The sequence below is a fragment of the Macaca nemestrina genome, chromosome 20, assembly GCF_043159975.1.
Source record: "Macaca nemestrina isolate mMacNem1 chromosome 20, mMacNem.hap1, whole genome shotgun sequence".
Lineage (NCBI taxonomy): Eukaryota > Metazoa > Chordata > Mammalia > Primates > Cercopithecidae > Macaca > Macaca nemestrina.
In genome coordinates, this window is record NC_092144.1 from 2,711,954 (window position 1) to 2,738,043 (window position 26,090).

Below are 26,090 nucleotides of genomic sequence, written 5' to 3' on the forward strand. Positions count from 1 at the left end.
TTTGACATCTACATCCTTGGGAGTCCTAAGTGATTTTTGTTTTTCTCAGCAATTTCTGCCAGGAAGACTACAGTTCCCGTGACCCTTTGTGTTTGTTTGATGGGACTACAACTCCCAGAAGACCTAGCGCGCCAGAAGGCACTTCCTTTTCCCTTTAGCCCCAAGTTCCTTCCAGGTCGGAAGGTTGCGTCCTGTACGCACCTTTCGCCCCTCACCCCAATTCCCCCTACGCCAAAGACAGGGTTAAGATAGTGATATCGCGAAATAGTTTTTAAAAGCATTTTATTGCTTTTTTGACTTGGGAGTTTATGTGAAACCTCAGCAGTATTAGCCGAACAGCCTGCTGCATCCTCCGGGAGTCCCAGAGTGGGCCTACAACTCCCATGGGGCTCCTCGAGCGCCGGATGGACTACAATTCCTGACAGGCAGCGCGGCTGGCGGGGCGGTTCGCGGCGATGCCCGCAGGACCTCAGTGCTAGTGCGGGCTGCCCGGCGCGGCGCCCGTAGGACCCCGGCGGCTACCCATGCCGAGGTGAGTCCACGGGAGCTGCCGCCGCCGCCGTCCCGTCCCCGCTGCCGCCCCGCGCGGCCCCGCCGCCGGCCAGGATGCTGGAGGAAGCGGGCGAGGTGCTGGAGAACATGCTGAAGGCGTCGTGCCTGCCGCTTGGCTTCATCGTCTTCCTGCCCGCCGTGCTACTGCTGGTGGCGCCGCCGCTGCCCGCCGCCGACGCCGCGCACGAGTTCACCGTGTACCGCATGCAGCAGTACGACCTGCAGGGCCAGCCCTACGGTGCGTGTCCCCGGCCCACCCTCGGGGCTCCCCGGGCTTCCCGGCCACGCCACTCCGGCCCGGCCAGCCCCAGGCCGATCCCCAGCTCCAGCCTGGGCCGCCCGACTCATGCTCAGGCCCCAGGCGAGGCAGAGCCCTGACGCCCTGGGCCCCCGGCTGCCCTGGACCCCCGGCTTTCCTTGCCCAGCGCCCAGGAAACTCCCACGCTCGCTCCCACAGTCCCCGGCCCCTGCCCGGGGCTCCCTGCCCCAGAACTCGTGGCCGGGCCAAGCGTCTCGCGCCCCTGGAGCACCAGGTCCCCTCTCTCCTGTCCCCAGCCGGGCCTGCGTCTACCTGCCTTGCCGAATTTCTCCCTCCTGGGCCCCCTCGGCCCCCTCGGCTTCCTGGTCCGGGCTCACTTGAGCAGACGCTCCCGTCCTGACCTCCAGCGCCCAGGGCCCTGTTCTGGAGACCATCTGGTTGGTCTCCGGATCCCCTGGGTCGCGTCCGTGTTCCCAGGCCTCCCGCCTTTAGCTGACTGCGTTTGGAGTTGAAGGTCCTCACACTGATTTCTGTCAGGCTGAACCATCCGACCCGGTGGTCCAGCATTCCCCACTCTCTCCCACGGCCCTGGGTGCCAAGTGCATTTTGTCCAGTGCCCAAATTCAAGCCCGCTCTAAGTGTTCTCGCTCTGGTCACCAGTCCCCACGTCAAGGGCCCATTTCTCCCCAGACGCCTGACGCTCTCAGGTCCCAGTTCGTGAGGCAGGTTTCAGAATCTGGTAGCCCAGCTTCCCTGGCCTCCTCCCACGTCCCCAGTTCAGTCCACTCGCCTGGGGTTCCCTTTGACCCTCTTTCTGTCCCGCCTTTGATGCACACCCACCCCCTCAGCTCAGCCTCCTCACCCCCGCTTCCCAGAACCCCACTTGTTCCATCTTTCCAGGATTTCCTCATCCCCTTCCAAATTCGCACCCGCGGAGCCCCCCTTGCCCTTGGATTCTGCAGGTCTCCTACTCAACAGCCCCGCCCCCTCTCGTGGCCCTGACCCCAGTGTCCAGACCATTCCACATTCCCTTGTCTTTTCCTGGCTATAGCTGTCCCTGGCATTCCAGAACCTTCTGGTCCCTGGTTTTTCTTTTCAGCCTAGTCCCTCAGGTCCCTGGAAGTCAAGACCTGGCCCCTCCTGTAAAGGAGTCCCGTCCACATGTTCTCCCGGCCCCCTTAGTTCCGAGCTCAGATTCTCCTGGACTGGTCCTCTCGTCACATCTCAGACCCAGCCTGAGGTGCGGGGACCCCAGCCTCTGCAGCCCTTGGGGAGCCCATCTCTGGAGATGGAACCAGACTTTGGCCTTAGGTCCTGTTTTGCCCGAGAGTTACGATGTTTTCATTTAGAGCCATTGTGGTCAACCCAGGGGACGCTGGGTGATGTTTGGGGACATCTGTGGTTGTCACTACTGCGGGTGCTCCTGGTATGGAGTGAGTGGAGGCCAGGGACGCCGCTCAACTCCCTGTAGTGCCCAGGACGGTCCCACCCCAGAGAACGATCCGGTCCTAATGTCCACGGTGTCCAGGGGAAGCGCCCTTGGGCCAGAGTGGTGGTGTAAACCCAAGGCCCCAGGCTCTGGAGGGGCTGGAGTGGCAGGGGCTCCTAATGCAATGACCGTGTTTTTCCACACTGGTTGGGATTTTCCCGGGGGAAGGGTCCTGATCTGCACCATCCTGTAGAACCGCCTCCATCTTTGCTGCCTGGCACAGGAGCCAACAGCCACAGGAGGCTGCTGAGCCCCCGAAACGTGGCCTGTGCAACTAAGGGGCAGAATTTCCAGTGCTGCTTAAGGGTGATAAACCCAAGTAGACACACGTGGCTGCGGCTCTCGTAGCAGTTCCCGTGGGGTTTCCAGGGCAGTCTATATTCCAAAGATCCCACTCCTAGAGCTCGAGATACCCTGTTTCTCCAGGCCCTTCTGAGGCCCTGTTCACACTCCTGGCGTCTCCTGCCTGGGCCCCCAGCTTACCTGGTCTCCCTCCAGCACCCCCGGATAGGTGGGATCCAGTGGCTCCTACAGTGTCCCTGGGTGGGTGTGGACCCCCTTTCTCTCCCCGCGCGCCCACCCAGGGAATGCATGTTGGCTGTTGAGTGAGCAGGTGTCCTGCCATTCCGCAGCGGGACGGACCCCTCTCCAGCCTCCTGGAGTCTCTTCCATTTCCTTGTGTGGCCTCCTGTTCTCCGCAGCCTCCTGACGTTCACCCCATTTCCTTCCCCGTTTCTCTCGGCCCCTTTTTGGCGGCGCCTCCCTCCCTTTCCCCTGCAGTCCTTTCTCTCTTTCCTCGCTTCCCTGGGGCCTTTGCCCACAATCCTGGGTTTTCTTCCGAGTTTTCCTTTTCATTGGCCTCTTCTCCCCTGTACCCTCATCCCTGGCCCCCAGCTTTTCTCTCTCCTGGTGAGGAAGCTGGGCCCAGCTTTCCCTGTATCTGGCATTCGCCCAGCTGGTCCGTGGGCTCTAGGGGTGAGTGGAGGAGCCCGTGGGGCAGCCGCCCTGCCTCAGCCTCGTGCTCCTCATCTGCGCCCTGGGAAGCACAGCCCAGCTCTCGCAGGGTAGGCAAGGCCTGGCCAGCACACCTCTCTGTGTCGCTGTGGCCGCTCCTGAGAGACTGGGGGTGGTTTGGACCAGAGCCCTGCTGAGGACAGGCCCTTGAGATGCCCCAGCGTGCTGCGTTTGAGGCCACCCTCCACCACCATCTTCCCGGTGTGCTTTCACCCCTGGGCCCCCCACCGGGAGGAGCTGCAACCCTTACTCGCTGGGCATTCTTGTCCCAGTTTCCTTCCTGCTGCTGTTGAGAGACGCAGGGTGGGGCGGTGCCCTTTGTGTTTGGGTGTGATCCGGGTCTCATTGGCCAGGTGCGCAGCGCCCCTCTCCTGTGAGTGGACTCTGGCCCTGCTGGGTGAAGGCTTTCTCAGCTCTGCTGCCGTTCACAGCAGGTGGGGCTCGTTGAGCTCACGGCCCATATGAGGTGGGAACCTTAGCACCCCTTGGAGTGCCCAGCTCCCAGGATCCGTCAGGTCCATCAGACGTGCCAGAACTGTTTCATCTGGCAGCCGGCTAACTGCAGCCTGTAGGTCACGTCTGGCCCTCCGCCTGTTGTTGTTAATAAAGTTTTATTGGCATGCAGTCATGCCCGTCCATTGGCATCTTGTCTCTGGCTGCTTTCACGCAGAAACAGCTGAGCTCAGTGATTGTGCCAGAGCCCTGTGGCCTGAGAGGGGAAAGGTTGGCCGTCTGGCCCTTGATAGATAGATAGGGGCCCAGGCCACTGTTCAGGTCCAGTCCTGTCACGCGAACTGGTGACTTTTCTCGGGATGCCCGTTGCCCTCCATGGCGTCCACCACAAGTGGCCTCTGCCCATTCAGACGCAGGTCTGAGGGAGTTGGTGCTGGTTTCACCTCCACAGAGGGCCGCGTCCACACTAGGTTGTGGCCACCTGGCCCAACCCTGGCCCTCGAGGGAGGCTGGGGCCACCCAAGGCCATCTCTGCTCCTGGGGAGATGGGCCTTGGTCACAGAGAGCCCTTGCCATTGGGCCCCAAGCGAGCGGAGGCTGGGATCCGGAGGGCAGCATGGCCTTGGCTGGTGCTGACACGCGGCGGGGCCCAGATGGGCGGAGTTTCATCCTAAAGGGGAGGCCGTGGCCTTCAGGGAGCTCAGGGTGCTGGCGTCCACCCCCATTCCTTTGACTTGCCGCTGCTCCTTCCCTTCTCCGGCCTCACTCGCTCCCTAAAGCATGTCCTGCGTCCCGCTTGTAGGAACTCGAGGCCCAGAGAACAGTGGGGTGCCTGCCAGTGGGCCTCATCCCCTGGCCCCAAAGAGGTGGCATTCGAGCCACCCCTGGGAGGCCAGGACACGTGGGGGCAGGTGGGGTGCGGGGGAGGGGTGCTCCCAGCACTGCAGGAGCCCCAAGGACTCCCTCAAGGTCTTTGCTGCCACCTCCCTGAGGGGCTTCCCAAGGGAAGAGGAAAGGCCCCCAGCAGGCCTGGTGACATCAGGCTCAGAGGGGAACAGGGGTGAGGCTGCCTGGCCTGGGGGTGTGGCCCCCTGTGGCTCCTCTATCCCAGGCCTTGGAGTTGGTTCTCTGTGCCCACCTCCTTGTGCTGCACCCGCGACCCTGCCCATTCCCACCTGGGATCTGTGTCCCTTCCGTGTCCACCCCCCACACCCAGCTCAGCCCATCGGACGCCCTGTTGGAGCAGGGCTGCTTCCCTCCCGCTGCTTCCCCGACAGTGCGTTGCTGGACAGCAGAGCTGGGGACTCATGCACGCCCCGGCCCCAAGCCCAAGGCTCAGCGCAGGCCCCGGGAAGAGGCTGCGTCTGTGGGGAGATGAGAGAATGAGGGTCCCCCAGCATCCACCTTCAGAGTGGGGCTGGCTCCCACGGGGACGCCGGAGTTGGCTCTGGGCATCGGGATTTTGAGTGCTTCCTGCATGGGTCTCACATGGGAGGCCCTGCTGGCCCGCGCCTGGCCCCCCATGTCAGGCCCGCACCCGGCCCTCCTGTGTCAGGTCTGCTTCTGTGCTTTGCATGGTGTCGGGTTGGCCTGTGCGGCGCTGAGACGTTTTAGATCATTGCTTGTCTTTTAACATTTGGGCGAGGTGACGTAAGAATCGGGATTTCCGGCTTCCCGTGTGGTCCACTGAGGCCCGTGCCCCAGCTGAACACGGGTGGCCCCTTTAGAGGGGCCGGAGCTATCCAGGGTCCTTCCAGGGCCACTCAGGTGGCCATCGCCGGTGGACAGCACGTAGATCGTCGCGGTGCTGAGACTTGCAGGGGTGAAGGGGCAGGAAGTGGGGGGTGCACGTGCAGCTCAGGTGCCCAGAGCAGGGACCTCTGAGCTGTGTCTTGTTGGGTGGAGGACGTTTTGCTGAGAGAGGCGGGAAGAGCCGTCCCAGGAAGCAAACGGCAGCAGCGAAACCAGGAGCCCTGGCGAGTTTCTAGAGCGGCGACTGCGGGGACCACCGCCGCAGGAATGAAGAAGCCCGTGAGGGAGTGACAGCCCCAGGCTCTCAGCCACGGCCTGGTTGTCCGGGGAAGCCCCACCTCGCCCCAGGCACACCACAGCCCGAGCTGCTGAGCCTTCTGCCGGCCCAGCCCCTGGACTTCTAGAAAGCTTGAATGTCCAAGGCCTGGTAGGGTAGACCCAGAGCAGGCGAGCCCGAGAGGGGCTCTGTTCCGGTCTCGTGGCTCAGCGCAGGGGTTTCACCTGGGGCCCACGAATGGGCTTCAGGGGAACAGTCCCCAGCCGGGACCCCCTGTAACAGGAGTCGAATCCGGCCCGCCCTGGGCCTATGTAATAGGGTGTTATTGGCATGTAGCTCCACCTGTTGTACATGGCCGCACTCACCCTGCCGTTTTAGAGCTGGGTGGTCGAGACACAGACCAGAAATACTCTCTCTCTGGTCTGTTGCAGAAGAGGTTTGCCGAGCCCTGGTCTAGGATCCTGCGTGGACTTCGGTATGGGGGTGGGGAAGTGTGGGTTTCTCCCGGGAGAGGAGGCTCTGTTTTCATTACATTCTCAAAGGGGCTGGGCATGGTGGCTCATGCCTGTCATCCCAGCACTTTGGGAAGCCAAGGCGGGCGAATCACCTGAGGTCAGGAGTTCGAGACCAGCCTGGTCAATGTGGCAAAACCCTGTCTGTACTAAAAATACAAAAATTAGCCTGGCATGGTGGCAGGCGCCTGTAATCCCAGCTACTCCAGAGGCTGAGGCGGGAGAGTCCATTGAACCTGGGAGATGGAGGCTGCAGTGAGCTGAGATTGTGCTGCTGCACTCCAGCCTGGGCGCCAGAGTGAGACCCTGTCTCAAGAACAAAACCAAAAAACAAAGATTCTCAAGAGGTCTGAAAATCCCAGAGTGTCCCAGGGTTAGCGTGGCACTGAGCCCGTGGGCATGGGCCTGGCACACGTTTGCAGCCCCCGTCACCCGGTGTGCGGGGTGCAGGCTGGGGGGACCCTGGGAGCTTCTCGAGTCGGAGGTCTTCCAGGTTCTGGGCTGGGGCTGGGGCTGCTGGGTGGGTCCCTGGCCTGGATCTGTCCCCTTCCATTGGCCTGGCCACCTGCTGAGGCTCATGACCCCGCCCCTGTCCCCACAGGCACGCGGAACGCGGTGCTGAACACGGAGGCGCGCACGATGGCGGCAGAGGTGCTGAGCCGCCGCTGTGTCCTCATGCGGCTACTGGACTTCTCCTACGAGCAGTACCAGAAGGCCCTGCGGCAGTCGGCGGGCGCCGTGGTCATCATCCTGCCCAGGGCCATGGCCGCCGTGCCCCAGGACGTCGTCCGGGTGAGCGTCTGCCCTGCCCCGTCCGGCTCGGGTCCAGAGCTGGGGCAGGAGTCGGAGGCAACTGTGTGAGCCTAGGCAGGTCGCTTCGCCTCTCTGAGCCCTTTGGAAAGTAGGATGGACTGTTCCCCTGCACCGTTGATCTCCCCGGGGGTGATTCTGTCTTCAGAGGATGCTGGGTGATGACCGGAGGTGTTCAGGGAGGGCCGCTCCTGGCGTGGAGTGGGTGGAGGCCTGGGATGCTGCTCAGCACCCTGCAGTGCCCAGGACGGCCCCACCCCGGAGAGGGGTCTGGCCCCAGGGTCCACAGGGCTGCGCGCGAGAGCCTGCCTTGAGTGAACAGGAGCTGGTAGAATCCAGCAGGTGCCCTGGGTGAAGATGCTTTTGCAGATGAGACGCGGCGGGTGGGATGGGGGGAAGCCCTGCTTTCCTGTGAGTGTCCTATGGTTGACGCCGTGCTGTGAGGACCTGCCTGCCCTCCAGGGACAGCCACTGGGCCCCCTGCTACCTTGCCACCCCTGCCAGGCCAGCGGCTCCCTAAGCATGCGTCTGCTCCACAGCAATTCATGGAGATCGAGCCCGAGATGCTGGCCATGGAGACCATCGTCCCCGTGTACTTTGCCGTGGAGGACGAGGCCCTGCTGTCCATCTACGAGCAGACCCAGGCCGCCTCTGCCTCCCAGGGCTCCGCCTCTGCTGCCGAAGGTGGGTTCCGGGCTGCAGGGACGGAGGCTGTGGGCGTGGGCAGGCGTCCCCATCCCGAGGGCTGCAGTCACCCTGGGCTGTTTCCACCCTCAGTGTGAGGCATCCCTTCACCGGGGTTAACAGTGGGGGTTCCTGGACCCTGCATGGACCTGCTGCATTACCACCTCCGGGCTGGGACCTGGGACTCTGCATTTTTGCAGCCGCCTGTCCCCCACCCAGCTACTGGCTCTGTGCACACGAAAGACCAGAACCACGGACTCAGGGGAGCCTTTCCCATCCTCAGGGCCTCAGGGTTTATGAAAGACATGGGGGATCTCTTCAGTTCTCTACCTGCCGAGGACATTCTCAGCATCACACCTCGAGTGGGCGGTGTGGGTGTGCCGGCGCTGTTCTTGCGGAGAAGGGGCACACACCTTTCTTTCCTCCAGCCCTGTGACCGGGGGCGCTGGCAGCGAGCTCAGAGCAGGAGCCCACAGCTCTGTGGTGGGACCTGTGGTGGGGAAGGATGGGACTGGCTGCTGTGGAGAGTGGGGAGAAAGAGGAACTGGAGGAGGCCGCTGAGGGGCCTGCCCAGGGCAATTGTCAGCTACTGGGGTAGCAGGGCTGAGAAGGGAGGCCCCAGAGCCCAGGGTGGCAGAGAGCAGGGCACGGCAGGCAGGTGTGTGCTGGCCCAGCCCCAACAAAAGCCGTTTGGTGCTGTGGTTTCAAGTTATAAAAAAGGAGGCCGAGGCAGGTGGATCACCTGAGGTCAGGAGTTCAAAACCAGCCTGGCCAACATGGCGAAACCCTGTCTCTACTAAAAAAATACAGAAAGTTAGCCAGGCGTGGTGGCGGCCACCTGTAATTCCAGCAACTTGGGAGGCTGAGGCAGGAGAATCACTTGAACCTGGAAGGCAGAGGTTGTGGTGAGCTGAGATCACGCCATTGCACTCCAGCAACAAGAGCAAAACTCCATCTCAAAAAAGAAAAAAAAAAAAAAGAAAGGTTTATCCTACACAGCCAGATCAGTGAGATTCTAGATCCAGAGTTGGCTAATGCCGGCCCAGGGGCCACCTGTTTTTGTCGATAAAGTTTTATTGGTACTGGGCCACGTTCATTTATGCACAGTCCAGGGCGGCATTCCCAGCAGCAGAGCTGAATTGCTGCGGTGCAACAGAGACCATCCGGCCGGCAAAGCCGAAGGTGTTATCTGGCCCTTTTCAGAAACCGTTCTCAATCCCTGGTCTAGGTTAAAAGTCTTGACAATGGCCATTTTTGTTGTGGCAACAGAAGAGTATAGTTCTGCAAAAACTTAAGTATCCAGTTAGAGAAGAAGGAAAGAAGAATCTTCTTTTTCTTTTTTTTTTTTTTTTTTTTTTGAGATGGAGTCTCACCCCTTTGCCCAGGCTGGAGTGCAGTGGCGCGATCTTGGCTCACTACATCCTGAAGGAGGAATCTACTTGGTGGAGTATTACGTGGCTGGTAAAAACGATGTTGAGGGCTGGGCATGGTGGCTCACGCCTGTTGTCCCAGCACTTACGGAGGCTGAGGCAGGAGGATCGATCGAGGCCAGGAGTCCAAGATTAGCCTGGGCAATATAGCAAGATCCCTGTCTCTACAGAAAATTTAAAAAATCAGCCAGGTGTGGTGGTGCTTGCCTGTAGTCCCAGCTGCTCAGGAGGCTGAGGTGGGAAGATCCCTTGAACCTGGGAGGAGGAGGTTGCAGTGAGCTGAGATCGCACCATTGCACTCCAGCCCGGGTGACAGTGCGAGACTCTGACTTGAAAATATATATATATATATTTTACAGAGAGTTCCCAGGAGCACGCTTCCCCCAGTGATCATATCTCTTTTATTTTTTTGAGACGGAGTCTTGCTGTGTCGTCCAGGCTGGAGTGCAGTGGCGTGATCTCAACTCACTGCAAGCTCCGCCTCCCAGGTTCACGCCGTTCTCCTGCCTCAGCCTTCCGAGTAGCTGGGACTACAGGTGCCCGCCACCAGGCCCGGCTAATTTTTTGTATTTTTAGTAGAGACGGGGTTTAACCATGTTAGCCAGGATGGTCTTGATCTCCTGACCTTGTGATCTGCCCGCCTCCGCCTCCCAAAGTGCTGGGATTACAGGCATGAGCCACCGCACCTGGCCAATCATATTTTACATACCCACAACAGTTGTGTTTTCATTTTTGTTTTGTTATTTTCTTTTTATTCCATATTCACTTTCAAAAAATTGTGTTTTTAGGCCAGGTGCAGTGGCTCACACCTGTAATCCTAGCACTTTGGGAGGCTGAGACAGGGGGATTGCTTGATCCTGGGAGGTAGAGGCTGCAGTGAGCCATGATTGCATCACTGTACTCCAGCCTGGGTGACAGCATGAGACCCTGTCTCAAAAAGAAAAATAAAGTTGTGTTTTTAAAACGCTTTAAAAACAAAAAAACAAACAAAAAACGCTTTAAAGCACAGAAATGCAGACTCAGAAAGTTTTGTGAACTCAGGCATTATCGGGCAGGCCCTGACCCTAAGTCCCTAAGTGAACAGCTGTTATTGAGGGCCCGAGAGGAAACGATCAGAATGGCATGGAGGAGAAATTACCCAGCAGAACGTTCCAGAAAGGAGATGTGAATCATTTTGAGAGAAGGTTGTGCTAGGGGGAGCACGGGTATCACATGGTATCGAAATCTGCTGGTCACATCCCCACACGCGACTGGTTGGCTCCACCCGAGCCCCCAACCTGCGGTGCTGGGGACGTCCCCTGGCTGGGACCCTGGCTGGGCCGAGGCTGACGCGCCCTCTCCCTCTCCCCAGTACTGCTGCGTACGGCCACTGCCAACGGCTTCCAGATGGTCACCAGCGGGGTACAGAGCAAGGCCGTGAGTGACTGGCTCATCGCCAGCGTGGAGGTGAGTGCCTCCCGCCCTGGCGTTGGCGCCGCGTCCCCAGGGGTCCCTGCCATCCACCTGGCTCCCCGGCTCAGCCATGCTAGAGGGGAGCCTCTGATGGGAAACTGGGGTCAGATCTCTCCCCTGCCCGGGCAAAAACCTCCTGTGCCTCAGCTGGCAGCTGAAGGAACCCAAACTTCTCACGTGGCTGGGGAGTCACTCTGTGGAGCGCCCAGGCCCCTGCCAGCCCCCGGTCCATCTCCTTCCTTCCATCGTGGGCCCCCACACACCAAGCCACCTCCTCCAACCCCAGGGCCTTTGCACCAGCTGCCCCTCCCAGGAAGCCCCCTCCAGGCTGCAGGGTCGCCAGCCTCCCCTCGTCACAGAACCTCACCCGTCAGCCCAGACACTGCATCCTCACACACCCTTCCGAGCACCCCCTGGTGTCAGCAGAGCGAGAGAGGGTGGGGAGCTGCCGGTGTGGAAGCTCAGATCATCGAGGCAGATCCAGAGGGTGAAGCCTACGTTGCTGCTGCTGCAGCACCAGCAGGGGCCTTAAAACCCAAGAAAGGCCGGGCGCAGTGGCTCAAGCCTGTAATCCCAGCACTTTGGGAGGCCGAGACGGGAGGATCACGAGGTCAGGAGATCGAGACCATCCTGGCTAACACGGTGAAACCCCGTCTCTACTAAAAAATTCAAAAAACTAGCCGCGCGTGTTGGGGGACGCCTATAGTCCCAGCTACTCGGGAGGCTGAGGCAGGAGAATGGTGAGAACCCGGGAGGCGGAGCTTGCAGTGAGCTGAGGTCCGGCCACTGCACTCCAGCCTGGGCAACAGAGCCAGACTCCGCCTCAAACAAAAAAAAAAAAAAAAAAAACGAGAAAGCGCGGACTCCCCCAGCATTTCCCCACAGGACGGCGCCGGTGAGGGGCGTAAATGAGTCCACACAGATGTGGAGTTGTCTCACGGTTGGGGGAGCCCTGAACAAGACGTGCCTGCTGTTTTGGGGACCCAGGCCTTGGAGGGGGGCCCGAGTGGAAAAGCACTGGCTTAGGCGGGGGTGGGGAAAGCGTCCTGGAGGCCCTGGCTCCCCATACACAGGCCTTGGCGGAGGAGCCCTGGGGCTTGTTGAGGGCGGCTGTTCTGTTTGTTCCTGTTGGATTGTACTGTGGGCCCGGGAGGCAGGTCCCGTTCACAGCGCCAGTTAGTGCGCGATGGCACCCCGTGGCCTGACCTGCATCACACTCCACAGTGGCATGGGCGCTGGGCTCCAGATCCCATGGGGCCATGTCGACTCCCTTTCCCCTGGCTGTGCCCTTTCTCCTATGAGCAGAGCCCTCTTGGCCGCTGGGCTTGGAGTTCAGCCTTTGAAGGATTTCCAAGTGGAAAAGCGTGTTGCAAAAACGGCAGGTAGACTCCCACAGCCAGACAGGGAGTCCCCAGGCCACCGCCGGCCCTCTACCTGCTTTTGTAAATAAAGTTTCTGCTTGTTTGTTTTTGTTTTTTGAGACAGAGTCTCTCTCTGTCGCCCAGGCTGGAGTGCAGTGGTGCGATCTCTGCTCACTGCAACCTCCGCCTCCTGGGTTCAAGTGATTCTCTTGCCTCAGCCTCCTGAGTAGCTGGGATTACTGTCATGTGCCACCACGCCCAGCTAATTTTTTGAAATTCTCTCTCTTTTTTTTTTTTTGAGATGGAGTTTTGCCCCTGTTGCCCAGGCTGGAGTGCAGTGGCGCCATCTCGGCTCACTGAAAACTCCGCCTCCCGAGTTCAAGTGATTCTCCTGCCTCAGCCTCCTGAGTAGCTGGGATTACAGGTGCCTACCACCACGCCTGGCTAATTTTTGTATTTTTGGTAGAGAGGGGATTTCACCATGCTGGCCAGGCTGGTCTGGAACTCCTGACCTCAGGTGATCTGCCCGCCTTGGCCTCCCGAAGTGTTGGGATTACAGGCGTGAGCCACCGCGCCCGGCTGTGTAAATAAAGTTTTATGGCTCACAGCCAAACTGATGCATGTGCAGACCACCCATGGCAGTTTCTGAGTAGTCGTAACAGACACCATCTCGTCCCCAAGGTTAAAAATATCCCCTCTGGCCCTTTATGAAAGTCTGCTGGCCCCTGGGCTAGAGTGGAATCCGACTTTGGTGGGGTAAGAGGCAGGGATGGGTGCATACAGATCCTGAAGGAATCCGAATGCCTGGCTGAGGGGATTAGTCCCGTTCCTACAAACAGCTATTCTCCTGAGGGGCTCAGCCCCGTTCCTATAAAAACCAATCTTCCTGCTCTCCCCGATTTTTTTTTTTTTTTTTTTTTGAGACGGAGTCTCGCTCTGTCTCCCAGGCTGGAGCGCAGTGGCGCGATCTCCACTCACTTCAAGCTCCGCCTCCCGAGTTCACGCCATTCTCCTGCCTCAGCCTCCCGAGTAGCTGGGATTACAGGTGCCCGCCACCATGCCCGGTTAATTTTTTGTATTTGTAGTAGAGACGGGGTTTCACCGTGTTAGCCAGGATGGTCTCGATCTCCTGATCTTGTGATCCGCCCGCTTCGGCCTCCTAACCCGATTTTTAAAGATTTCAACCTGAGGGCCAGAGCAGGGGTGGGTCCCTGTTCCTGGCTCCACCTCCTCCCTGGAGGAGCTCCCTGGGGCTCCCAGAGTCAGAGGCTGGCACCTCCTGTAGGCCTCAGTGCTGAGGCCGATGCTGGCACCCAGCGGACGGGCCCCATGTGGTCCAGAGGGGAGGGGTCTCCAAGCCCCACACATGGGTCACCTGCCCCAGGAGCAGCCAGGCCATTCCCCCGCTGTCTTTCCACAGGGGCGGCTGACGGGGCTGGGCGGAGAGGACCTTCCCACCATCGTCATTGTGGCCCACTACGACGCCTTCGGAGTGGCCCCCGTACGTATGTGTGTCCCCATCCCCCCCCACCCCACAGGGCTTGGACTCCGGCTCCAGGCAGTGCCGAGGCAAAGCGCCTGTGGGGGATGGTGGTCGGGGTCAGTGGTTCACCCTGTGACGACCTTTGCTAGTCATCCCGGTCCCCACAAGGGCCTTAGGGTGGGTGTCGTGGGACTGAAACAGGCCCGGCTCTTGCCCCGGGGTCCCAGGTCTCAGGGTGCGGCGGTGGCTGTGTCAGGGGCTGAGCCCAGGGAGTCTGAGTCAGGCCAGCGCTGGGTGCCGTGGCTCCGCACGAGGCCTCCTTGTGGCTGTGGTTTGTCCCAGCGAGAGGCCACAGAGCGGGGAGCAGTATCCATGAAGGGAAAGGCGTGTGCAGTGGGTCGGGGAGGCCAGGCCCGGCTTCCAGGCCTTCTCCCCTTGTGTCCCATGGGACACGCCTCATCCCCAGCAGTGAGCTGGGACGACAGCCCAAAGCACCGTCACCAGCAAGGCTCCCAGAGACCCAGCACCTGGTTCCTGTGGGGGCTGGTTCTGTGGGCCCTGCTGCCTGGCCCATGCCGGGATTCCAGACTCCAGAGGGAAGCAGGGCCTGTGCGTGAACCACGGTGTTTGCAGGAACAGCTTTGGCCCTAGACAGAGCCTGTCCTGTCCGCGAGGGTCAAGGGCTCTGGTGCAGGTTCCTGGTCTCAGGCCTGCGGCACAAACTGTTCTGCTCAGCGCGGGTTGGGTGGGAGCGGGGTCGGGGCGTGAACCACTGTGTCAATCAGCACCCTGCCTCCTTTATTTATTTATTTATTTTTAAAATTTAGACAGAGTCTCGCTCTGTTGCCCAGGCTGGAGTGCAGTGTCATAGTCTCAGCTCACTGCAAGCTCCGCCTCCCAGGTTTAAGCGATTCTCCTGCCTCAGTCTCCCAAGTAGATGGGACTATGGGTGCCTGCCACCACGCCCGGCTAATTTTTTGTATATTTGGTAGAGATGGAGTTTCACCACATTAGCCAGGTCGGTGCCTCTTGAACTCCTGACCTCAGGCGATCCACCCGCCTCAGCCTCCCAAAGTGCTGGGATTACAGGCGTGAGCCACCACACCCGGCCCTGCCTCCTTCTTCGAACACAAATCAGCTGAACCAGGCAGAGTGCAGAGGGTCAGGGCAGATCTGCTACCTGGCTGTGTTCCCAACCCCTTGGAGGGCCAGGCTCCCAGCCTTGAGAATGCCTGGTCCCGCTGGGGCCCACACAGAAACTCAAGCTGCTCAGGGCAGTGCCTCTTGAACTCCTGACCTCAGGCGATCCACCTGCCTCAGCCTCCTAACCTGCTGGGATTACAGGCGTGAGCCAACGCGCCCGCTGCCTTTCTCTGTCCTCATTGTCCCCTGTGAAGCTTTTTTTGTTTTAAATGTTATTTATTTATTTTTTTTAAATTTATTATTTATTTATGTTTTTTGAGACAGAGTCTCGCTCCGTCACTGGGCTGGAGTGCAGTGGTGCGATCTCGGCTCACTGCAACCTTTGCCTTCTGGATTCAAGTGATTCTCCTTCCTCAGTCTCCCGAGTAGCTGGGACTGCAGGTGCCTGCCACCATACCTGGCTCATTTTTTTTTTTTTTTTTTTTTTGAGACGGAGTCTCGCTCTGTCGCCCAGGCTGGAGTGCAGTGGCCGGATCTCAGCTCACTGCAAGCTCCGCCTCCCGGGTTTACGCCATTCTCCTGCCTCAGCCTCCTGAGTAGCTGGGACTATAGGCGCCCGCCAACTCACCCGGCTAGTTTTTTGTATTTTTTAGTAGAGACGGGGTTTCACCATGTTAGCCAGGATGGTCTCGATCTCCTGACCTCGTGATCTGCCTGTCTCGGCCTCCCAAAGTGCTGGGATTACAGGCTTGAGCCACCGCGCCCGGCCAGTGAATAATTGGCCCGTACGGGGGTCATTTTTTGTATTTCTAGTAGAGATGGGGTTTCAGCATGTTGGTCAGGCTGGTCTCGAACTCCAGACCTCAGGTGATCCGCCCGCCTCGGCCTCCCAAAGTGTTGGGATTACAGGCGTGAGCCACCGCGCCCGGCCAAATTTATTTTTTGAGATAATCATAAAACATAAAGTTCACCATTTTAGAGTGTACGAGTGGGTTTTAGTACATCCAAAGTGGTACGGTCTCCACCCCTTTCTAATTCCAGAACATTCCATCACCCCAGAAAGCAGCCCTGCCCCATCAGCTGTCACTCCTGGTCCCCTCCCCAACCCCGGCACGTGCGTGTCCGTCCCAGCACCTGTGGGCTGGCCTGTTGGATGGGTCCTATGAACGGATCCTACACTGGGAGCAAAGCCTTTTGGATCTGGCTTCTCTCACTGAGGAGGGTGTTTGTTGTCCCCCTGAATTCAGTGTCACCGAGGTCCCCTTTATATGCTGTGGCCTTGGGACGGTCCCAAGCCATTGCAGTGTCCAAGAAGCAGTGTGGCCTTACTGAGAAGGCTGCTTTAGATCACAAAGGTGCATCCGAGGGCAGGAAAGGCATGTGGTCGAGCTGTGCAGGTCTCCCCACGGCCGGGGCTCGAGGGTGGAAGGGCTGGTCCCACAGAGGGGATCCCACACAAAGACCGGGGCTGGACAGACGCTGCCCTCCGTGAGCAAATCTGCCCCGGCTCTGGGCTCCAAACTCTGCGTGTGGCTTCTCCTGGGTGCGGGCCGAGGTGAGGTGGACGGGGAGATTCCTGGGTTCAGCGGGGCCCTGCAGATCCCAGGCCATCAGTTGGGGATTGAATACAGTGGGGGAACGATCCCAGCTGCCCGCTGGACATGGCAAAGGGGCTGGGGGACAGCACAGAGATGACCACGGCTGCTGTGGGCAGTGAGGTGGTGGGGCTGTGGGAGCGGGGTGGGGGTGACCGAGAGATGACCGCAACTGCTGTGGGCAGTGAGGTCGTGGGGCTGCGGGAGCGGGGCGGGGGTGACCGTGACCGTGCCTCTCCCGCCCCTGCAGTGGCTGTCTCTGGGCGCGGACTCCAACGGGAGCGGCGTCTCCGTGCTGCTGGAGCTGGCACGCCTCTTCTCCCGGCTCTACACCTACAAGCGCACGCACGCTGCGTGAGTGCCAGGGGCGGGCAGGGGGACGGGCGCGGGGGCCACGCTGCCGGACAGCGCCACCCACCAGGCGCCTCTGCAGCTGTTTTTGTGAAGCCGCCTGGCCCTGAAGTGGGACTTAGCCCAGGAATTGGGGTGCCTTGTTTATCGAGGGCTAAGCTGAGGTCTCACAGGTTCCGTCTCTTGGAGGCCCACGGGGCCCGGCGGCTGCTCGCCCCAGGAGCCTGCTGGGGATGCTGTCAGCTGCAAATGGTAGAGACTCCCGGCTAAGGGCCCTGGAACCGGGGGATCCCCTCAGCCCTGTGCGGGCAAGGCCGGATTTTTTGCTGGGGTGCGGCCATCCTGGGCACTGCAGGGCACTGAACAGCATCCCGCCCCCACCCACTCCATGCCGGCAATACCCCATAGTCGTGGCGGTCACAGGTGTCCTCAGACATCGCCCACTCTCCGCTGGGGGCAGAGTCAGCCGTGGTTGAGACCCCCCTGGGTCAGGGGATTCCATGGAGCCCCAAGAGACTGTCCCAGGCTCATCTGCCCCGCTGAGGTCCCAGGAGGCTGCACACGTTGAAATCCACACCCTGAGTAGGAAGGGAGAGAAGAGGTGAATCCCAGGAGCTGGGGGACCCCCGGTTTATACCATCCGCCCCGTCGGGAGTTTATCCTGGTGTCTGGTGTAAGCAGGGGGCAGACTCGATTTTTCCCCAGATAATGAATGCAGGCTTCGTCCCCCGTGGCCCTGTGGACATCTTTGGTGGGTGACTCTGTCCTGGGCGCTACCCACTCCGTGCCAGGAGCGCCCCCAGACGTAGCAACCACAGATGTCTCCAGACATGACTGTGTCTCCCGTGCGGGGTGGGTAGAATCACCTCCAGGTGAGACCCTGGCCCAGACAGTCACCCGCTCCCGAGACAGTACTGCTGTCGTCATTGTGTCAGCAGCTCAGAGAGGCCAGGGCCACTGTGGCTGAGACGTTTCTCAGCCTTCTTACAGTCACAGGGCGCCGGGAGTCACGTCCAGGTTTAGGTAGGAACTTGGACTTGAGCTCCTGGCCTCAAACAATCCTCCTGCCTCAGCCTCCTAAAGCACCAGGATTACAGATGTGAGCCACCACGTCCAGCCAAAACTTTTTTTTATTTAAGCTGCAGAACCGCTTCCCCCAGCCCCCCACTGATGCCTTTTGAGAAGCTCATGCTTTCAAACATGTGTGAACAGGGCTGGCTTCTGCCAGGCCCGGGGGCTTCCTGGCAGCTGGGGCAGAGGTTGGGTTTCCGGGGCAGAAGGGACTGGGTTGGAGAGAGTCCGGGGCGGACATGGGAGGATGAGGGTAGGGGACATGCTGAGCAGTTTCCTTCTCTGATCCTGGTGACCCTTCTAACAGCCCAGCCTGTGTTCCATTAGAATTCTTGGCCCAGCTAGGTGGCTCATGCCTATAATCCCAGCACTTTGGAAGGCCGAGGCGGGTGGGTCACCTATCAGGAGTTCAAGACCAGCCTGACCAACATGGTGAAACCCCGTCCCTCCTGAAAATACAAAATTAGCCGGCTGTGGTGGTGCACGCCTGTAATCCCAGCTACTCGGGAGGCTGAGGCAAGAGAATCGCTTGAACCTGGGAGGCAGAGGTTGCAGTGAGCCGAGATCGCACCATTGCACTTCAGCCTGGGCAACGAGCGAAACTCCGTCCTAAAAGAAGAAAAAAAATTATTATTCTTCTTTAAGTAAATAGACTTTAATTTTTTGGCCTCCTGGTGTCTATTGACTGGTCGGTCACCCCGGTTCCTCCTGGGCTCAGAGAAGCCTCTAGAGTTGGGGTCTAATGTGGGGAGGCCCTGCTGCTGGGAGACACTGCGTGATTTGTGGTTGTCATTAGGGGAAGCTCCCAGTTTGGGGTGGGTGAGGCCAGGGATGCCGCTCAGCACCCTCAAGTGCCCATAACAGCCTCACCTCCGAGAACCATCTGGCCCTGGTGTCCACAGGGCTGAGGGGTCATGCCCTGCCGTAAGGGACTGGTCAGGATTTCCTACTTTGGGGAGGCCTTCATACCCCTCCTCAGGGACCTGTGACCTGGCCTGGTCCCTCCTCCACCCCAGGTGCTTGCCTGTCAAAGCTAACGCCAGGTCTTCCCCCGCCAGGTACAACCTCCTGTTCTTTGCTTCTGGAGGAGGCAAGTTTAACTACCAGGGAACCAAGCGCTGGCTGGAAGACAACCTGGACCACACAGGTGAGCGGCCCCGGGTGGGGGTGGGGGTGCCGCAAGGGTGGTGCTGTGGGGAGGCACGGAGGGAGGGCTGGGGGCCACTTCCCAGTCCCCACCCGCCCCGCCAGCTCTCGGTGCCCTGCAGACTCCAGCCTGCTTCAGGACAACGTGGCCTTCGTGCTGTGCCTGGACACCGTGGGCCGAGGCAGCAGCCTGCACCTGCACGTGTCCAAGCCGCCCCGGGAGGGCACCTTACAGCACGCCTTCCTGCGGGAGCTGGAGACGGTGGGTGCCCCTTTGACGGATGGGCCCCAGGCCCTGTGGGGCACACACGTCGGGGCTGGGTTGGGGCGTCTTATCCCAGGGTGTCCTTGCTGTCTGCCCTTGGGGCTCTGAGGGGCACACTGCGTCGGGGCTGTGCTGGGGCCTTCTGTCCCGGGGTGTCCCCCTGTCCCTCCTTACCCAGCGCTCACTGTCCACCAGAGTTCTAGCTGGCCTCACAGGGGACCCCAGGGGCAGGTGGGTTTCTCCTCGTTTTGCACCCTCGGAGGTTCTGGGAGGCCCCTGGGGCATTTGGGGAGTGGGCCTGGGGGGCCACCACCCCTGCCTGCCCTCTGCTGATGGCACCTCCGGCTGCAGGTGGCCGCACACCAGTTCCCCGAGGTACGGTTCTCCATGGTGCACAAGCGGATCAACCTGGCGGAGGACGTGCTGGCCTGGGAGCACGAGCGCTTCGCCATCCGCCGGCTGCCCGCCTTCACGCTGTCCCACCTGGAGAGCCACCGCGACGGCCAGCGCAGCAGCATCATGGATGTGCGGTGAGCATGGCAGCGTGCCCAGCCCCTCCTAGAGCTTTCCTGGGGGCTGAGCCACAGGTCACAACTCCAGGGGCCATGAGAGCCTGGAGGGAGCGGCCCCCACACACAGGCCGTGGGGAAGAGGCTGGTGCGTGGCCGAGGCCGGCTATTTGGTCAGGCTATTCGCAAGCTCTTCCTTACCGGGGCTAGGGAGGGCGAGGCCAGCAGCCTGGGGTCATGGCCCTATGTGGGACCCCCAGACCCCATCACCTGTTGAGTTAGGAGAAAGCAGCTCCTGCCTCTGGGCTTCTTCAGGGCCCTGGCGACTGTCTCGGGGAGCCTGGCCCCCCACGGCACCCCAGCTCTTCCTTGCCCAGCCTCCCTCTGGGGCACTGTCTCTCTGGCTTCCTGTGTCCTCCGACCCTGAGTCCTGCCTGTCTCCCTGCTGTCATGTGAGCCCCTGGGCAGGCTTTTGTGGAGCCTGAAACAGTCTGGCCACCCCGGCCGGTCCTGGCACCAGCAGGTGGGCGCCGTCTCCTCCCCCAGCGCCCGCAGGCCTGGCATAGACCCTTCCCGTTCATCCGCTCTGCTCTGAGGTCACTGGGCCCTCAGGAGAGGTGCGAGCTCAGCCATCGGAGGCCTGCAGAAGCCCGTGGCGGGAGGGAGGGGCACGTCCCTGTGTGATCTCAGTCCTGGAAAGGATGGAGGTGACGGTCGCCCACCAGCCAGGAGAGTGCCAGGAAGTGAGGTGGGCACATGGCTGTCCCAGCTGTGCTGAGCTCTCTCAAGACCACCAGGGGTCAGCCCAGGAGGGCCACCTGGGTCCCAGAATGGATTCTTCCAGCGGGACGGAATAGTCCTGTTTAAATCCCAGAAAAGCAGAAAACGGAGTCAGTAGGAACCAAGGCCTCGGGGCGCGAGCCTCACCTGCGCACAGGGGCGGGTCAGGGCGCGGGGCCTGGAGGTGGGGGCCCCCTGGTGAACCTGCGTCTGCATGTCAGCTGAGTAGTTAAAGCTAAGCTTAATTTTTTTTTTTTTTTAAAGACAGAGTCTCACTCTGTCACCTAGGCTGGAGTGCGGGGATTACAAACATGAGAACTACCATGCTTGGCTCCAAGTCCACATTTTAAGTAATTGTTTTTGAATCGTGAAGGTCCCGGGTGGATTCTAAGACTCTGACTCGTAACACGAGGATCATCGCGGAGGCCCTGACTCGAGTCATCTACAACCTCACGGAGAAGGTAAGCCCTTGCTGCCACCAGCGCCAGCGCCAGCGCCAGCGCCAGCCCCACCCCCGCCCCCGCCCCAGCGCCAGCGCCAGCGCCAGCCCCGCCCCAGCGCCAGCGCCAGCCCCGCCCCAGCCCCTGCCCCGCCCCAGCCCCAGCCCCTGCCCCGCCCCAGCCCCAGCCCCTGCCCCGCCCCCGTCCCCGCCCCCATCCCTGGCCCGCCCCGGCCCATCTCAGCCCAGCCCCGCCCCAACTCCTGCCCCGCCCAAGTCCCAGCCTCAGCCCCGCCCCAAACCCAGCCCCAGCCCCGCCCCAGGGACCTGGACTCAGGGCTGTCCCCTCCTCTCTCCGCAGGGGACGCCGCCAGACATGCCGGTGTTCACGGAGCAGATGGTAAGGGGGCCGGGCTAGCGAGTGGGCGGACAGGCAGGCGGGGCCGGGCTGTGACCACTGTTGCCGTCCCTACAGCAGATCCAGCAGGAGCAGCTGGACTCGGTGATGGACTGGCTCACCAACCAGCCCCGGGCCGCGCAGTTGGTGGACAAGGACAGCACCTTCCTCAGCACGCTGGAGCACCACCTGAGCCGCTACCTGAAGGACGTCAAGCAGCACCACGTCAAGGCCGACAAGCGGTGAGGCTGGGGCTCCGCACTGGCCCTGTTCAGCCTGGGGCCTAGGGGGACCTCCCCATACTGCATCTCCCACCCCCTCACCCCTGGGGGATGCCAGGTGGAGCAAATACAAAGAGAGAATGGGAGGAGGGCCGGGCGCGGTGGCTACGCCTGCAATCCCAGTACTTTGGGAGACTGAGGCAGGTGGATCACTTGAGGTCAGGAGTTTGAGACCAGCCTGACCAACATGGTGAAACCTCGTCTCTAGTAAAAATACAAGAAGTAGGCCTGTGTGGCGGTGGATGCCTGTAATCCCAGCTACTTAGGAGGCCGGGATGGAAGAATCACTTGAACCCTGGCCGGGCGCGGTGGCTCAAGCCTGTAATCCCAGCACTTTGGGAGGCCGAGACGGGCGAATCACGAGGTCAGGAGATCGAGACCATCCTGGCTAACACGGTGAAACCCCGTCTCTACTAAAAAATACAAAAAACTAGCTGGGCGAAGTGGCGGGCGCCTGTAGTCCCAGCTACTCGGGAGGCCGAGGCAGGAGAATGGCTAAACCCGGGAGGCGGAGCTTGCAGTGAGCTGAGATCCGGCCACTGTACTCCAGCCTGGGCGACAGAGCGAGACTCCGTCTCAAAAAAAATTAAAAAATAAGAACTAGCTGGGCAGAGTGGTGCCCCCTGAGAAAGTGCTCTCTCCCCAGGGACCCAGAGTTTGTCTTCTACGACCAGCTGAAGCAAGTGATGAATGCGTACAGGTGAGTGGCGGCCAGCGGGGCCTGGAGCCCTTCACCCTTGTGGGTTACAGCGGAGGGGACCATGGCCCACGGGGGTCTAGGGGGCCACGTTGCTGGCCCGCACCGTCCTCAACCACAGGGACCCTGCTTTCTCCGCAGAGTCAAGCCAGCCGTCTTTGACCTGCTCCTGGCCGTTGGCATTGCTGCCTACCTCGGCATGGCCTATGTGGCTGTCCAGGTGAGCAGTGCCCAGGCTCCGGCGGGGCAGGGGGCCGCCCACCTGGAGGAGCTGGGCTGCATGTCTCTGAGTGCATCCTGTCCCCTGGCTCAGCTTAGAGTCACATGGCCTGGGGCCCCAGCCCCGCCCACGTCCTCACTCTCTCCTGCTGTGTCCCCAGCACTTCAGCCTCCTCTACAAGACCGTCCAGAGGCTGCTCGTGAAGGCCAAGACACAGTGACACAGCCACCTCCCAAGACACAGTGACACAGCCACCCCCACAGCCGGAGCCCCCGCCGCTCCCCAGTCGTTGGGGCCGAGCACGAGTGAGTGGACACTGCCCCGCCCCAGGCGGCCCCGCGGGGACAGGGGCCCTCTCCCCGCCCCGGCGGTGGTTGAAACACTGAATTACAGAGCTTTTCTCTGTTGCTCTCCAAGACTGGGGGGATTCTTTTTTTTTCCTTGTCTTTGAACTTCCTTGGAGGAGAGTTTGGGAGACATCCCGGGGCCAGGCTACGGACTAGCGAACGAGCCGCCCAGTCCCGGGAGCCGGCCGCCTTGGGTCCGGTGTCAGCACACATGCACGATTAAAGAGGAGACGCCGGGACCCCCTGCCCGATCGCACGCAGCCTCCGCCCACCGCCTCCTGCCGCAAGGGGCCTGGACTGCAGGCCCAGCCTGCTCCCTGCTCCGCGTCTGTCCTTGGACATCCCCTCCCGCTCCCCGATGGTGGCGTGGACATGGTTATTTATCTCTTCTCCCTCTTGCCTGGAGGAGGGCAGTGCCAGCCCTGGGGTTCCAGGATTCCAGCCCCACTGGAGCATTTTGTCCCCCATGTGGTCTCAGTGACCCGTCCCCTCCACAGTGGGCTGTCGGGGATCCGTAGCACTCAGCCTTCCCCTTTTCCGACTGCAGGGTCTGACGCCATCGTTGACAGCCTCTGCTTCGTGGGGGGCTGGCAGGGCCCCTGCCTCCCCGACCCCTGACACACTGCACACCCCCATTCCCCCGCGCTCCTCTCCTCCCAGCCTGTCCCGCCGGCCCCTGTGCCTCTTCGGCCCCAGCCCGGCTCCCAGGGGCCTCACCTGCTTGACCCCGGCCCAGCTCCCTGCCCTGAGTCCTGAGCCAGTGCCTGGTGTTTCCTGGGCTCGGTGCTGGGCCCCCAGGCCCGCCAGGCTTTGCCACGGCCGGCCGGTCCTCCCTGGGGAACTGGGTGCAGGTGGAGGACTGGGAGGCAGGAGGTGGCCTGGGGAGGCCGGGTGGCTCCTCTCCTCACTCCCTGCCCTGGGCCTCAGCTTCCTCATTTATCGAAAGGACGTGTTCAGGGTGGGGGCGTCAGGTGAGAGCATTTGTTGGGAAGGAGACACTTGGCATGGCCTCTGGGGCCACCCTTCCTGGAACTCAGAGAGGAAGGTCCGGGCCCCCACGAAGCCATGGACAGAACCCTCCACCCCGCAGGCCAGGCGCCGTGTGTGAGTGTGGGAGGGAAGGAGGCCCGCATTGAGCTCAGGGAGACCCCGGCGTGTCCGTTCTTTAGCAATATAACCCACGCAGTGCGTGCCGAGCAGACTTGGGGAAGAAGGGGCTTGAGCTGGGCGAGTCCTGGCCTGGGCACCCACAGCCATCTCCCTTTCGTGGCCCAGGGAGGTGTTTGCTGTCTGAGGGACCTGGGCCGGCCCATGGGAACCTGGGGTTCTGTCCAGATAGGACCAGGGGTTCTCACGTTGGCCACCAGTTCCTCGGCCAGCACCTCTGCCCTCCTGAACCTGCAGCCTGGAGGGGTGTGGGGATAACCACCCCACTTTCCTCCAGGTTAGCAGGGGACCCTCTTCCCCCCGTCTGCCCTGCGGGTTGCCCGCCTCCTCCAGAGACTTGCCCAAGGGCCCATCCCGGCTGGCCTCTGGGCACTTGTGCTGGGACTCTGGGACCCCGGCAGCTGCCACCTTGTCACCATGAGAGAATCTGGGGAGTGCTTGCGTGCTAGCCAGCAGGCTTCTGTCTGGGTGCCGCCGGGCCAGCGTTTCAGAGGGAGCTTCCTTCCTTCCTTCCCGGACAGGTCGTCAGGATGGATGCACTGACTGACCGTCTGGGGCTCAGGCTGGTGTGGGATGCAGCCGGCCAATGAGAAAATAAAGCCATATTGAATGATCGCCACCAGTGTCTGGTCTGGGGGCTGCGAGGATTGTATTGTGACAACTGTTGGGGGTTCTTGTTCCTCTAGGGGATGACAGTAGGGGCAGGGCTGTGTGAAGCGCGCATCACTGACTTGCCCTCTCCTGGAGTGAGGCTTCGGCCTGTCGTGGGCCAGGCCTGTGCCCAAGGCTGCTGGGCCGTGCGGGAGAGTGAGGCTCTGGCCAAACCCGCTGTTGCTGGGCCACGCAGCCTTGCCTCCTCCCGCCTCCCCCGGGAGGGTCTGTGTGCAGGGTCTTGTGGGTAATGGGTGGACCTGTTTCCTGGGCCACCATCACAAAGCACCACCAACTATGGGGCTCAGAACACCAGAAATCCACCCTCAGCGTCTCCGAGGCCCCAAATCCAAAGTCAGGGTGTGGGCAGGGCCCCCAGGGCGAGTCCTTCCTGCCTTTCCCAGCTTCTGGGGCTCCCCGCGTCCTCGGCTTGTGGCCACGTCGTTCCAGCCCCTGCCTTGTCTCTGTCTTCCAAGGACCTCCCTCACGTTGGATCAGGGCCCACCTTGCTCCAGGAGGATGCTCCCCCCCAACTAATGACCTCTGCCAAGATCCCATTTGCAGTTGAGGCTAATGGCTGAGGTTCTTTTGGACATGAATCTGAGGGAACTCTGTAACCCTGGACCACGGGCAGTGGGCTGTGTGAAGTCGGCTTCCAACCCAACTGCAGGTTCAGAGGTTTACTGAGAGCCTACACAGCAGGTGCAGAACTAGGGTTGGTCCCTCCCGGTCAGAAGCCCTGGGGACCCTCCGAGGTTCTGCCCAGTGTTCATGCCCCTTCCTGGCCTGCCCAGTTGTCGGACTCAGTAAACACTGGTGGAGCTGCCATGTGTCCCTGGCCTGAGATCCGTGCTCTCGGGGAAGGAGGACAGGCAGAGATGTGCTGGTGAGAAGATGAAGCAGGGAGAGGTGGCGGCGTGGGGAGGCTGCAGCAGCTGAGGAAGTGGCCCCGAGGGAGGCAGGAGCCTGTGGACTGTGGCTGGAAGGGATGGTATCTGAGCTGCGACCTGAACGATGAGGCAGCCGGGGCGAAACCTGGAGGAGGGGATTCCAAGCGGAGGCACAGCCCACCTGTGCAAAGGCCCTGGGGCAGGACAGGGCCTGGCGTGTTGGAGGAACAGCAGGAAGGCCCGTGTGGCTCAAGCAGAGGGAGTGAGGGTGGGGAGGGGAGGGAATGGGGCAGGTTGTGCAGGGCCTCATGGGCCGTGGGGAGGACTTGGGCTTTGACCTCGAGGCAGGTGGGAGCCATAGAGGGCTGTGGGGAGAGGAGGGACAGGCCCTGACTTGGGTGCTCCCGGGCGCCGTCTGACAGCTGCTTGGGGGAGGAGAGAAGGGGGTGGCGAGGGTTTAGCCTAGTACCAGGTAGAGGTGACTGGGCTGGCGCATGTGGGCGATGCTGGGGCTGGGCCAGGTGGAGGCAGAGAAGGGTGGGTTCCTCCTGTTCCCCCTCCACCGCTGTGTTCCTGGAGTGCAGAGAACGGGCTACAGAGATGCTTCCAGAAC

The 26,090-nt window shown here is 61.1% G+C and overlaps 1 protein-coding gene across 2 annotated transcripts; it reads left to right on the forward strand.

Moving 5' to 3' along the window:
• The first annotated feature begins 511 nt into the window (after positions 1–511).
• LOC105487216 (nicalin) lies at positions 512–24,555 on the forward strand. 2 transcript variants are annotated; one of them, XM_071087613.1, is made up of 15 exons: positions 512–790; positions 6,910–7,100; positions 7,658–7,802; positions 10,584–10,678; positions 13,466–13,546; positions 16,517–16,620; positions 18,747–18,835; positions 18,957–19,096; positions 19,451–19,629; positions 20,762–20,849; positions 21,189–21,227; positions 21,303–21,466; positions 22,152–22,205; positions 22,344–22,422; positions 22,583–24,555. In XM_071087613.1, exons 1-15 carry the CDS (start codon positions 607–609, stop codon positions 22,640–22,642), a joined length of 1,692 nt encoding a protein of 563 aa, XP_070943714.1. In that variant the 5' UTR covers positions 512–606; the 3' UTR covers positions 22,643–24,555. The 2 variants fall into 2 exon arrangements, with proteins under 2 accessions (XP_070943714.1, XP_070943715.1); XM_071087614.1 differs by having other exon boundaries at positions 21,306–21,466.
• Positions 24,556–26,090: the final 1,535 nt, after the last annotated feature.